Source organism: Sciurus carolinensis, chromosome 11 (genome assembly GCF_902686445.1).
Source record: "Sciurus carolinensis chromosome 11, mSciCar1.2, whole genome shotgun sequence".
Lineage (NCBI taxonomy): Eukaryota > Metazoa > Chordata > Mammalia > Rodentia > Sciuridae > Sciurus > Sciurus carolinensis.
The window spans coordinates 95,657,391-95,672,453 of record NC_062223.1 but is presented as its reverse complement, the minus strand read 5'-3'; the positions used below and the strand labels follow the sequence as shown (position 1 = coordinate 95,672,453).

The 15,063-nt window shown below is 35.1% G+C and overlaps 1 protein-coding gene across 4 annotated transcripts in view; it reads left to right on the top strand.

Annotated features, from left to right (window-relative positions):
* Mre11 (MRE11 homolog, double strand break repair nuclease) overlaps nt 1-12,995 on the top strand; it is an 84,435-nt gene extending 71,440 nt beyond the window's left edge. For all 4 annotated transcript variants that reach the window (XM_047519206.1, XM_047519205.1, XM_047519207.1 and 1 more), the window contains 4 exons: nt 1,272-1,330; nt 2,566-2,630; nt 4,227-4,302; nt 7,741-12,995. In XM_047519206.1, the coding sequence (XP_047375162.1) occupies nt 1,272-1,330; nt 2,566-2,630; nt 4,227-4,302; nt 7,741-7,797 (257 nt within the window). In that variant the 3' untranslated portion in view covers nt 7,798-12,995. The remainder of the gene's footprint in view (nt 1-1,271; nt 1,331-2,565; nt 2,631-4,226; nt 4,303-7,740) is intronic.
* Nucleotides 12,996-15,063: the final 2,068 nt, after the last annotated feature.

Genomic DNA, 15,063 nt, shown 5'->3' with positions numbered 1-15,063 from the left:
TTTAAAGGATCTCAGAGTTTGGGGAGATAGTGAGTAAACTTTGAGCAGAAATATTCTTTGTAAGTGTCATGATCACTGGCTTTTCTGTTCATTTGCTCTGCTAGCCTTTTTACTAGAGTAGGATGTGAGACCAATAATTTAGAGAGTAGACCGAACTTTGCCTCTGCCTTTCATCTCTCCTCTCAGACAGACATCACAAGGTTGGAGATAGAGTCTAGAGCAAATAATAAATGTAGGCCAGGTAGAAAGATTCTTGGGGTTTTCAGATGAGGAAATTTTTGGACTCTGAAGGATCCTTTGAGTGTTTGGCTTTATTAATCATCTATCTTTCTTTTTTTGCCCTGTGTAAATTGAAGATTGTCTTGGGGGAGATATGTGTGATATTAGCAAACTTCAAGGCTTAGGAGAATATAAAATCTCAGGTGTTTGAAATTTATTATAAGTTTTGATCCCAAGGGAAAAGAAGGGGAAAGATAAAGGGCTAGCTAAACTTTGACCTTTAACGTAGTTTATAAAGCCCCCAAAAAAAAAAAAAAAAAGATTCATTGGAAAGTTTTATCATGGAATAAAAGAAAGATGTACTATTTTATAGAATTTCCCTCTGGTATAGTTCTGGTATATCCAGTACTCCTCTGAATATGACTACCAAGGCAGAGAGAATGAGAAAATTCCTAATGTAACCACAGAAAAAGTCTATTACTGACTACAAAGAAGGAAGGGATTGGGAGGTTTACCTTCATTATCTTTGTAGTTCAGTGGTTGGAGGATCAGGTTTTATCCTTTGGGTGTTTTTTAAGAGTGTTTTTACTATGGGTGTGTTTATGAATACTGCTGTTACTATATCTGAATAAGCTGGGAAAGCATGAGGCCAACAAATAGAGCTTGAGTTATTTGAACATGGAATTCCATGTGCCTTCTGATTTTAAAAGATACAGATGGTTTTATAATTGGTCATCATGGATTTTTGCAGGTAGGAATTTAAAAACCTTGAGCTAAGACTAGTAAAGTAGAGGAAAGGGACTAAGGGAATTGAGGAGTGGAGAGAAAGAGGAGTCACTGGTTACTGAAATGGAGCAAAATAAATGCCGTGAATATATGATTATGTAATGAACCCCACTGTTATGTACAATTGTAATGTACTAATAAAAGCATTTTTAAAAAAGCAAGAAAAAACCCAAAACAAAAAAACAAAATCTTCAGCTACAGAAATGTAATATTTTCTAAGTTATTTTAAAAATTACATAATGGGTATTTTATCTTTTGCATTCTAGCTTTTAAATCTGTGAGACAGCAGCCCTCCCGAAATGTTGCTACTAAGAATTACTCAGAGGTAAGAAAAAACTTTTATAGTTCTCTTTTAATAGTTTATATTTCCTACATTGTGAATCGTCAGTTCTTGATTTAGAGAGTAAATAAAAGAGGAAAAAGTGTGGAATAGTAAAGCCGGACGGAAGACACTTCTCAGTTATATACACCGAGGACGTCTCAGAGTTCTTTTTCTTTTTTCTTTCTCTCATTTTAAAATAGTGGTTCACATTACTAGAAATCCATAAGGATTTTACATAGAGTAATATTTTCAAGGGTAACAACTCTGAAACAAAAGTGCACGTGTGTGGAATACTAACATTGAAGACCAGTGTATTACACATACAGAGGCTTCATTTACACTGGTGTATACTCAACACAGACTAAAAGGTCAGAGCCTAAGGATCTCTGTGGTCTGCTCTGAATTTCACATGGGCCTTCTGCTCTTCCTAGATTCTAAAGAGTTCAGTATGGACTTGACTCTCCTAGTCCTTCACTTTCAAAACCTGTATGTCTTAACTCCCAAGCCAGTGATCTTCCTCTTTTATCAAGGTTTCTCTAATAGCACCACTAACATTTTAGATCGGATAATTGTTTTTTTTGAAGGAATGTCCCGTATGTTGTAGGATGCTTAGCAACATCGTTGGCCTTACATGCACTTCTTATAGGGGTTTTATCCTCATCTATGTTTCAGTTAGATGAAGACAGCTTCTGTGTGTCATGTGTCAAGATAACAAAATGTCAAGGAATAGCTAGTATTTTCCCTGATGGAATAAAAAATCAGAGATATCTTTGTTGGTTCTTAATTCTAATAAATGGTATTTAGCAGGGACAAATGTAACAGATACCTAGTACTTCTCACATGGTCAGTTACCTCATTTAAAAATGGAGATGAAACACTAAAGTTCTAACTCCTCATCAGAAACCAAGAAGAGCATCACAGGTCATGACTACCTTCAAGCTTGTGCAAGTCACTAACTGGTCTGGATCCTTTAGGGGCCCAGGTCCTGTGTGGGCAAGGAGAGAAGTGAGCTAAGACACACAGTAGAGAAGACCACTTGTGAATAAAGAGGGACATTGGAGGAAGGTCAGACTGACTTTAATAGTTACTACTTTCAGAGTTTCTGGTTCCCTTTTTGTGACTTTTTAATATATATATTTTAAAATCACTTTCAGATTCAATTATTTAATACATGTTTATTCAGATGTTCCATTCCTAAAAAGAACTGATTGTTGCTTTGTTTTCCTCCTTCCCCTTAGGAGATCGAGGTGGATGAATCAGATGAAGATGACATTTTTCCTACTACTTCAAAGACAGATCAAAGGTAGGTCAGGGGCTTCCTGAAAAACAGAAATCCAAAATATTAAAAATTACCCATGGTGGTGCACGCCTGTGATCACAGGGGCTCAGGAGGCTGAGGCCAGAGGATTGAGAGTTCAAAGTGAGTCTCAGCAACAGCAAGGCACCAAGCAACTCAGTGAGGACTGGGGATGTGGCTCTGAGTTCAATCCCTGGTATCTCCCCCCCCAAAAAAATTATCTAGAATTCTATAGTTATACATTTTTCTGTGCTGTATAAGTTCAACAGAATTATTTTGCACTAGTAGAGTATGCAGATCAGTTGAAAATAAAGGGCTAGTTCATAGAACTGTTGCGGTGTTAGTATTGTCACTGAAAATGTAAATAACCTGTAATCCACTTCCTTTTGTCTGTATTACTCAGTGATTTTCTCCCTAATTACTAGAAAATAATTCTGTAATTTGTTAATTCTTGATTCCAGCTTTTCTTTACTACCATATTTTATTTACTTAATTGCACGTGGTACTGTGCTAAACACTAGGAAGAGTTGGTGTAGACTTATTCTGCTTTCAGAGTATTTATGTGCTTTTCCTGGCTTTTTTTTTTTAACCTGTTGCTGTTAAGCTTGACTTAATTCAATAGTACTGTTTTGTTTAAGGATTAACATTTTGGGTGAACATTGCTAAACTAAAACTCAATTAATGAAAATTTCTACTAAGAAAATAATCATTGACCTTTTTAAATATTTTCTGTTTGAGCATTAAATTAGGTCTGATGGGGGACATAACTATTTTAATATGGTTATGCCTTCAGGCAACTTAAATTGTGGGAAGAGTTGAACCCATTTGAATCCATTAAAGGAAGATTGAATCAGTACATAATTATGTGTGAAATTATGATTCAGTCCCCTAATTGTGAGTGCTTCATAAGGGAAGGGCTCAAATAAAGAGCAAGGAATGTGGGCTCTGGTAGAAGAAAAAGCTCTGGAGGGTGGTGGCCTTTCTTTAGATACTTTTATTTATTGTTGTAGAACTGAGATTTGAGAAAAAATATTTCAACATTGCCATAATTTTCAGAAGTGGGGGATGATAATAGATACATTTTAATATGTGATAAGTACTATAATTATAATTAAGCCTCTGAGCAGTGCTTAGAACAGGCACTACTCTGAGTGTTTAAGCATATTAGCCCATTGAAATTTTAACAAAAAATAAACATCCCATTTTACAGATGAGGAAATTGAAGCACGGGGAAACTTGTCTAAAGACGCACGCTAGTGGATGGAAAAACTGAAATCCAAACTCTGACTCCAGAGTCCTTTTTCTTCTTTCTTTTCTTTTCTTTTCTTTCTTTTTTTTCACAGTGCTGGGGACTGAAGCCAAGGCCTTATGCTCTCAAGGCAGGCACTCTACCAACTGAGCTACATTCCTAGCCCCCCAGAGTCCTTTTTCTTAACATAAAGTTTTTACTGCTCTAATGTAATTGAAGGGAATTGTGTATTATTTTTATTCATGGGTACTATGTGATTGAGAAACTTAACTAGAAATGCATTTCTGATAAATTCTATATGTCCTTGTCTTTGGTTTATTGTCCTGCCTCCCCCCCTTTATTTTTTGCCTCAGGTGGTCAAGCACATCAGCAAGCAAGCAAATGTCCCAGAGCCAAATAGCTAAAGGGGTCGATTTTGAGTCAGATGAGGTAATAAAGCCATATTGTTAAATTTTAATAATTTTTAACTTTGTGATAGGTAAATAGAGACTATCATCTAGTTGCCATAAGTTATTTTTAAAATAGTTTCATTTATAGCTTTACTTTGAGCTATAATGTAAAAGTCAATAGGGAACATCTGTTGAGTGCCCATCTGTGTAATTACCTCATATAAAAGGCCTGCAGATTTTTAAAAGATGATGTTCACTCAGCTCTCAATCTGCCCAGTGAATAGGATCAGAGCAGTTTTTTAGCTTCTACCATTTGTATTTGAAGAAATGATGGTGACGATAATGTAAGAGCTTTTAATGTTGCTTTAATAGAATAAGTACGCACTCTGTGCCCCTCATGTTTCATATATAAGATGGTGTGTGGTGGTGATTTTCATGTCACAGAAGAATTCAGGCATTGGTTGAAATGCTCTCCGGTAGGATGTGTGGAGGAAACTCTAATTCAAGGTGATTGTTTGAACCGGACAATTGTTAAATCTCCTCTAACTTGAGTGAGGAGGAGTAGAAAAGGTGTAATCTTCATTCATTGTTTCAATCAAGTTGAATTAAAGCTACATGACTGAAGGATACTAGACTTTCTTTTCGTCTATGGCTGCCATTTGAAGGAACTTTGTAAGTTTTTGTTGAAATACTTGAAGGTATTTCTCTTAGACATTTTTATCACCCCTTTCATTTATTTATTTTCATTAAAAATTGTTTTGATTTTAGTAAAAGCACATAACATAAAACTTACCCATCTTAACCATTTTGAAATGTACAGATCAGTGGTTTAAATATATTCACATAGTTGTAAAACAGATCTTTAGAACTTTTTTTTAAAACTTTAAAAATTTTTTTTTTAGTTATATATGACAGTAGAATGTATTTTGATATATCATACATACATGGATATAACTTCCCACTCTTGTGGTTATACATGATATTGAATTATACATCATATTCATATATGAACACTGTAAATTTATGTTGGATTCATTTTACTGTCTTTCCCATTCCCATCCCCCACCACCTCTTGTGAGTCAGTATCCACTTGTTAGAGAGAATATTCGGCCTTTGATCTTTTGGGATTGGCTTATTGTACTTAGCATGATAGTACCCAGTTCTATCCATTTACCAGCAAATGTCATCATTTCATTTTTCTTCATGGCTGAGTAATATTCCATTGTGTATATGTTTCACATTTTCTTTATCCATTCGTCTGTTGAAGGGCATGTAGGTTGGTACCATAGCTTAGCTATTGTGAATTGAGCTGCTGTGAACATTGATGTGGCTGCATCACTATAGTATGCTGATTTTTAGTCCTTTGGGTATATGCTGAGGAGTGAGATAACTGGGTCAAATGGTGATTTCATTCCAAGTTTTCTGAGGAATCTCCATACTGCTTTCCAGAGTGGTTGCACCAATTTGCAGTCCCGCCAGCAATGTGAATGTACCTTTTTCCCCACATCCTCACCAACATTTATTTTTACTCGTGTTCTTGATAATTGCCATTCTGACTGAAGTGAGATGAAATCCCAGTGTAGTTTAATTTGCATTTCTCTGATTGCTAGTGATATTGAACATTTTTTCAAATATTTGTTGACCATTTGTATTTCTTCATCTGTGAAGTGTCTGTTCAGTTCCTTTGCCCATTTATTGATTAGGTTGTTTTTTTGGTGTGAAGTTTTTTGAGTTCTTTGTATATCCTGGAGTTTAACGCTCTGAGTTGCCAATGGCAAAGATTTTCTCCCATTCTGTAGGTTCTCTCTTAATATTCTTAATTGTTTCCTTTGCTGTGAAGATTTTTAGTTTGATCCAATCTCTTTTATTGATTCTTGATTTTACTTCTTGCGCTTTAGGAGTCTTGTTGAGAAATTTGGTTCCTAGATTGACATAATGGAGATTTTGGCCTACTTTTTCTTCCAGTAGGCACAGGCTCTGGTCTAATGCTTAGGTCCTTGATCTACTTTGAATTTGTGCAGGGTGATAGATAGGGTAGAACTTTTTAATCTTGTAAAACTGAGACTCGGTAACCTTTAAATATGTTCACACTTCCCTGTTTCCCCAGTCCCTGGTACCCACCGTTGTACTTTCCTTTCTATGAATTTGTCTGTTCTAGGTACCTCATATACATAGAATCATATAGTATTTGCTGTTTTGTGAATGGCTTATTAACTTTCCAAAATGTCCTCCAGGTTCATACATGGTATGGCATGTGACTTACCCCTTATAATTTTGAGCTTCCACTGCTGCTTTCAAGTTCCCTGTATCTTAGCTGTTGTTTTAAAACAACTTGAACTGGGAAGAAAAATGACAGCAAGAGCTCAGTCTACCTATTGAATGCTAACATATTGATTCTAGGAGAGAAGTAAGCAGAGCATCTGCATGTACATGTGGTCATATATTAAAAGTTAAACTTTTGTGTACTGGTTCGTGTTTAACTGCAAAGAAAGAAAATTCTCTATCGAACTTCATTTTGGATTCATTTTTAATAAGCGCTGCCTTTGATAGTAGCAGAAATTGAGTCAGTAAATGAAAGTGAATTTGTATTTCTCAAGGCATCCATTTCTTAACAGAGATGGATAATTTAGCTCACATTTCAATTTGTTAGTACCACCAATAAAGACTAACATGAGCAAGTGATTTCTTTTATTAATGTTTTAATAGAAACATAAATCAGAAATTTACAAATTTGTTTTATCTTCTGAATATTGAATTATAGAATATAATCAATTTGATATTATCCCTCATCAAATTATATAACTTGAACTTGTCTGAGGTTTGTTAGTTTTCATTCTCTTTAATTAAATCCTTGTTAATACCTCATATTTCCGTTTTTTCTAATGTACATAAAATTTACAGCTCATCAGAATGGAAACTCTTGAGATATTTCAAAAACCCAGAAGATTGCTTTGATAGGTTGTTTCTTACATCAGTCTGAGAGTAACTATCTACTTCTAGCACTAAATGGGAAGTGGGAACTAAGAATTACAGCTCTTTCTGAGTTCGACCTTCTCCATGTGACTTCATTATTTTTTGGATGAATTTCCAGAATAGCATACAACTGTAATAAAATGTAAATGGGGAAAAAAAAAACCTATTTGACAGACCAAATTGAAATGACTTACATCAGTTTTACCTTGCTTTCCTGTATCTCATTTCCTTTTATTAAGGCTAATCACTGAGAGAAATGTATATGGTATTCATTATAGGTATATATACATGCATACATTGCAGAATAAAATTTTATTTTTAATGCTCACTAAGAACTTGAATTGAATTTATGTATTTCACACTTATAAAGGAAATGCAAAAATGAAATCTAACCCATGTGAAGAGAGAGTGGTTCTCATTGATACCATTGCTGTTGTTTTGCCCTAGGAACTTCCGTCTTGCCTCAGCAACATGGAACTGACTTAACATTTCAATGTCATTTCAGGATGAAGATGATGATCCTTTCATGAGCATTGCTTCTTTAAGAAGAAACAGAAGATAATATATTTAATGGAACTTAGAAATTTTCAAGTTATAGAAAAAATCAAAACATTGCAAGCTAAGACCTCACAGTTAAAGATTTTTAAACTGTTTCTGTGAACTGAGGAATTTGAAAAAGACTTACTTAACAAAGAAACTAATGTGTAAAAATTTGTATTTTTAAGCATCATTTCCTGAACATGACTCCATTACTGAAGACATTTCTCTGCTGACGGCTTTAAAAGTAACATTGGTTCTCCTTATTTTTCAGTCTGGTTGTTAAATTATTTAGGGATGCTTTATAAAATTTAAAATGTTATTTTACTGACATGTAAGTGTATATCTTACTGAATAAGAGCTTTGCTTTAGAATTGTTTTTGAATAAGTAGTGAAATAAATCCACCATTATATATTTCTGCTTCATGATCAAAGACAATATCAATATCTTAATATTAAATTTAGCCAAAGTTGAAGGAAAGAGCTTATAAAATTTAGCCTCATCATTTTTTATAATTTTCTAGAGGTTTTATATTTCCCAGAAGTGAACATTCTGTGTGAAACTATTTGTCATTTAAGGGTGGGTTTTCTTTTTTTCTTTCCCGCCCCCCACTGCTTAATGTAGTATCAGCCCCAAAGACTTGGAATGATTAAAAGTACTGAATAGTTTGAATGATTAGATACGGATTTTAAAAAATTTTTTTAAAAGAACAGTATGTTAGAATTACCAAGGTTTTTGTTTTTTTTCCAGTTGTAGCAAAAATTCAAAAAATTATGTTCCCATTGAGTGGTAGCAATTGTCTCTATTATTCTCTATTATTAAGGCTGTTCTCTCTCATCTGTTTGTAGGAAGAAAAATGTTAAATAAATTTTATATATTACAAATGTTAAAGAACTTTTTTAGATAGAGTGATGCTTATAGTGGGGAGACTGAGGTAGGAGGAGAGTGAGTTTAAGGTCAGCCTGGACAATGTAGTAACCATCTCAAAAAAATTTTTTTTCTTTAATCCTAACTTTGATTCCCATAAAATATTTCAGAATGGGAAATTCCAGAAATCTTAAAGAAGGTTTTTATTGGAATAATCCCATTCTCTTAACACTCTACAAAAAATAGATACCTGAGGATACCCCCCCCCACCCCCCCTCCAGTACTGGGAATTGAACCCAGGGACCTTTTACTACTGAACTACACTCCTAACTTTTAGGAGTGTAGTTTAAAAAGGGCCTCACCAAGTGACCCAGGCTGGCCTTAAACTTTCAATCCTCCTGCCTCAGTGTCCTCTGAATTGCTGGGATTATGGGCAGGCACCACCATGCCTGGCTGAGAGTGTTCATTCTTTGAGGCAGCTCTGTTTAAAGACTCCTTAAAGAAATGGTGGATCTTTGTGGTACCACAACCTGATATTTCTTTATAGATAGAAACAAATAGTTGATTTGAACAACATTCATTACCATCAGAATAATCATACCTGGAACTTGTCAAATTATAAGGAGCATTTGGATAATGGATGTCTCTATATTATAGCATCTTAGAAATGGCCTAAGTCAAAAATTACGGTATAACATTCTAATTCTTTATAAAGTAAATTTTGTGCCTAACTTGAGCATAAGGGTTATTTTAGTAAGCAGCATTAACACAGCAGAAAGCATTGTTCTGTGAAATACTCTAAGGCACATCTGCCCACATCTTGATTGCACTTTAAATCCACAATATTTCCTGTATTTGAATGGAGTAGAAAGTCCATCTGGGGTGAAATGGTGGTGTGGAAACTGGTAGGGGATGCAGTGCTACCCCTGCACATGGCACACTGTTTTGGATCAGGCAGCATCAGCTGATAGCTGGTGTCCTACCAGTTAAATGTTCTTGGGTAAGGGTGAAAGTTATGCCATGGCCACTGAAGTATTCTAACAGGTTCTTGGGCAAAAGGAGTCAGGCTTTCTCTCTTTAAAACACTGCTGTAGTGTTTGAAAAGAGATACTTACTGTGATGCAGTTAGCTGCTAAGGAAAGTGATTCTGTGGCAGTTACAGAGAATGAACATCTCTTCAACTAATTCAAGTCATTTTGTGAATAGTTAATGTGCGTCAAACCCTAAAAATATGGTAAATAAAATGTGAAAGGAAAACCTGTCTTACCAAATATTGTTATATAGTTAAATGTGCCACCTATCCTTAATTCTCTGTATTGAGGCAACAAAGTCTATTGTTGGTTTTTCTGTGGCAGTTTTCAGACCTGTTGGTGTAGGGGGTCTTTCAGATGATTCCAGAGCACTTGGAATTGCTCTTGGAGGCTGTGAGAGCAATGATGAAAACATTGTGAGGAAAGCATTTGTAGGGTGTCCTTCCATGCTTATCTAAGAAGAAATCGCCTGGCTTCTTGTCTCTTATGAAAAAATACAGCAAAGCTACAAATGCACTGTTTTCCTAGGCAATTCTAGGAAATAGACCTGCTTAGGAAATTCAGGCACCTAGGCAAGTGATGAGGCAACCTTTAATTCAGGTACAGATAAAACTTTTTTTAGTAAACTTTTAAAATTTCTAATAACAGTTAATACAGAAGAGTGATACAGTTTAACAAATAATTATATATTTATCACTTGTGGAATCTCCACACAGGTAACAAAATAGAGTATCACTAATGCCCTGGAAATCCACTGAATATTCTTTCTTCCCAGTATACAGTCATGACTCTATTCCAGAGTGCTTGTTTTTGCCACTAGGTGGTGCTTCCACCATTAGATGCAGTCAGGATGCTTCCTCTGCAAAGCTCAAGAAGTTGAGTTTTGCAGTAAATTTAGAACCTATGCAGGAATATTAAACCTATGCAGCAGTATCATAATTTGCCTTCTAATCTTAAATATTTTACATATTTCAACTGGTTTGGGCTTAACCATAAAAATTGCCAGTTTGATAATTTTGCATGTTAAGGTTCAAGAAGAGAAAAAATGTTTTATGTTTTCATAAAGAGAAAAATCTTTTATCAAAAGGGTTGAGTAGAAAAGTCTACCAATGTAAGGTTTTTCCTGTAGAAATGTATAATATTTAAAAGCAACTTTCCCCAAAGTGATCTGATATTCTTTTTTGTATCTTTCAAATTATAACTTTTAAAAACTAATTTCCATTAAAATTATTATATGCTTTACATAATAAAGATTTGAGTTTTTTATCCAGAAAGATTCTGTATTCTTGAATGAGAAATGTCCACATTTCATCATTTGCTTATCTTACTTCCAAGAATTTTGAACTTAATGTTGGTTAGGTCTGAAAATACTAGAATTTTAATTTGATCTCTGTAAAGTCAATTCACATAGTTTGCTATTGCCATGTATATTTGTATGTCTTTGTTACACATCACAAGATCTGATTATAGCTATTTTAAAGTTGTAAAAATGGAACTGGAGTTGTGGCTAGTCGAAGAGCACTTGCGTGGCATGCGTGAGGCCCTGGGTTTGATACTCATCACCACATATAAATAAATAAAAGATCCATTGACAACTAAAAAAATATTTTTAAAAAGTTGTAAAAGCATACATATTCTTCAAAATATAGACATTGACGTATATACCAAAATGTATATATTTCCCTGTAATCCCCTTGCCAGTTATGTTCTGTGGGCAATTAGGTGCATTTCTTAAAGTACTTTCGGCACTCTCTCATCGTTGAATTAGAACCCCATGTTGTACAGCTAAATATTTTAGTGCTTCTCTCAAGGTATATGCTCACTTTGGTACTTATCTTAGTTTTCTGATTTTTTTCACATGTGGTTTATTAACTTTTTAGTTGAACCATCGTTGCCTCCTTTGAGAGATAACTATACTACTTTCCAATGTGTGATTCAATGTTATTGTTCAGTTTGGGTCAAGTAAAAGAAAATTACTCTGGAGATGCTTTGACATTAGAAGCAGTAAGTGATTTTTAAAGGGTACTTGACTGGTGATTGCACATTATAGTTGACCAGCCAAGAGAGCTGCAATGGCTCCTATGTTGGTTAGTCCGTGCCACATTTTGTTCTGTCTCTCAGCTGCTATGCAGTCCTGGTGGTTCATGTGCTAATGCCCAAAACTAATACATAAATACCCTTGATCACAATGCCTATTTAACTTCAAGAATTTTGCATTTGTTATATTTTATTTAAAAATCAGCATTTTATACACCATAAGCTTTTGAATTACAACTTTGTTCTACCTGTTAGTGCATTTGAATTGATGATGAGGTATATCTGACTTTGAGATAATTTTACTAGAGACAAAAATCCATCACTTAGTAGGAAAAGAGCAATAACTGCATTACTTTTGGTCCTCTGATAGTCTGGAAATATGACTTGTGAAATGAAGGTGTCTATTTTATCAAAATATTTACCATAAACAATGAAATTAGTCAACCCATTTATGGTAGATATACCTGAAAGCCCTCAATGGTTTATCATCCCAATATTGATTTCTGAGTTTTTAAGTAGCACTTTAAGTCTAGATCATGTTTTTAAAACTTCTCTAAATTTTTTTTTTTTTTTTTTGGTGCTGAGGATCAAGGCCAAGGATTCACACATGATATGCATGCACTCTACCACTGAACTCCGCACCTCCAGTCCCCTAAAACTTTTAATATTGAAGTAATACCTGTTTTGCAGAAAATTGGTGAAATAATAGAAAACTTTTTAAATCTTCTAAATTCACCAGTTTTTAACATTTTGTCATTTAAAAAATTATATATACATATAATGAATGTTACATGTATGCACATTCATATACAAATGTGAGCATGTACATAATTTATTTTGTCTGAACATTATGCCCTGGAAATTGCTTCATATCTTTTTTTTTGGATAGATCTTCCTCACCTTTTTATATGTTTGAAGCATGTGCTGCCTTTCCCTCCCTTGAGTTTAAGTACCATAGTTTATCCTACCTTTCTCCTATATTTGTGCATGTTGTGGTTCGGATATTTACAATTACAATAATATAGCAATAACTGACTTTGTATGTGAGTATTTTCCTATTTTTGGAAGTATATTTTCAGAGAGAATTCCTAAACTTGTAATTGCTGAAGTAAAAGGATAAGTGCATATGTAGTTGTGTTCAGCATTGCAAATTCCCTCTTATAGTGGTTATGCCACTTTGTAGTCCCACCAACAACTTGTGAGATGGTGTGTTTCTCCACAGCCTTGCCACTAGAAAGTATTGTCAGTCTTTGGGTTTTTTGCCAAACTGTTGGATAATAAATTGTATCTCGGTATAGTTTTAGTCTGCAGTTTTCTTATTATGAATGAACTTACAAAAATATGATGAAGGGCCATTGTTGCATCCATTTTTTGGTGAATTGTTTATGTATTTTGTCCATTTCAGTCCTTTTCATGCCTTTAATATATAAAATTTTTTATACTAGTTTAGATTATTGTCTATAATATATGGTGATTTTTTTTCTAATTTGTTGGAGGTTTTTTTGCAATGCAATAATTCTTTTTTATTAATGTGAGCTCAGGTTGTTTGCAATATTGGGGATTGAACCCAAGGATACTGGGCAAATGCTCTACCACTGAGCTACATTCCCAGTGCCTAGTTTATTTTTTTGCATCTGGACTTAACAGTTTTTGTTCTGTAAATTGAATTTTATAATTTTATAATTAGACTTCTATCAGGTTTATTGATTGTTAATTATTAATGTTTTTTTGCCTGCTTGAGCTAATAATTTCCTACCCTAAGGTCATGAAGATCTTGTGTTATTTTCCAGAAGTTAGTCTGTTTTGCCTTTCACATTTAACTCTACAGTACAACTAGGAATTGGTTTTTAAGTATGGTATGAGAGAGGGGGTCACATTTCATTCATCCAATTCCATGTGAAAATGCACTTGCCCCAGCACCATTTATTGAAATAACCACCCTTCCCCTGCTCTGCAGTGCTCTTAGTCATTGAGTTCCTGTCTGCGTGGATGTTTCTGAACTCCATTCTGTTCCATTGGCTTTCTTCTACTTTGTATTCTTCAGGGGTATTTTCGGAATCCTTGGCTGTTTACATTTTCCATAAATTTTATAATTATGTATACTGCCATGACATAGGGTTTACCCAGTTTCAGTTGTGTTATAGTTCTTAACTATTTTCAATGGCAGTTGATTTAATTAAAGCCTTGACCCTATTCCCAAGCTTAACTAGACATTTCCTCTGATAGATAAACTGGTTTTGGTTCCTGGAGGTAAAACTTGCTGTGTGAGCTTAGGAACACTCTCCTTGCTGTACTGTCTCCTACCTGAAAGGTTATGAACCCTACTTCCCTGAATTACACAGTTCTTTACTCATTTGTGACATGGCCCAGTCAAGAGGGTAATGTTTCTTATGTCCCCACCTCATTCACTTCCACTTCCTCCAACCTGTTTGAAGCATGTGCTGTCTTTCCCTCACCTCTTCTTTTGTTTATTTAGGTTTTTTTTTTTTTTTTTTTTTAAATATGGTACTGGGGATCGAACCCAGTGCCTCATGCATGCTAGGCAAGTGTTCTACCACTGAACCACAACCCCAGCCCTTCTCCTGTTGAGACCCTGCCTACCTCTGCCAAACAACCAACTCAGACTTGCTTCCAGTTCTAATCCTCACTGTCTCCACCCACCAGTTTTCCTCCATCTACACACCTGGAGTCAAAAAAATCAGGGCTTTTCTTTCTTCACTTCCTGCTCTCCAATAACCATCTCATGTTCTGCATTGATCCCTTCTCCATCAAATACAGCAGATGCTATAAAGAAAATGAAGAAAGGAGGAAAAAGGAAGGAGAGAACTATATATAGTGTCGCTGTTCTATGCCAGGCCTAGCTATGCGTACATATTATTTAATTCTTCTAGCAACACTATAAAGTAGGTGTTATGGTTTAGATATGAGGTGTCCCTCAAAAGCTGTTAATGCAGGAATATCAGGAATATTCAGAGGTGGAATGATTAGATTATAGGAGTTGTGACCTAATCTGTCCATCCTTGTTTGAATAGACAAACTGGGTGGTAACTATAGGCAGGTGGAGTGTGGCTGGAGGCGGGTTACTTGGGGCAGGTTCTATTATCTTCCCTGTGAGCCTCCCCTCTGGCTCTTTGCTTCCTGTCTGCACCACAAACTGAGTGGTTTTCTTTCTCTGGGCCCTTCCCCCATGAGGTACTGCCTCATCTTGGACCCAGAGCAAATGGAAGCAACCATCTGTGGACTGAGACCTCTGAAACCTTGGGCTCCCAATAAACTTTTTCTCTCTAAAGTTGTTTTTGTTTGGTATTTTGGTCACAGTGACACAAAAGGGAACAAAACAGTAGGCACTGTTATC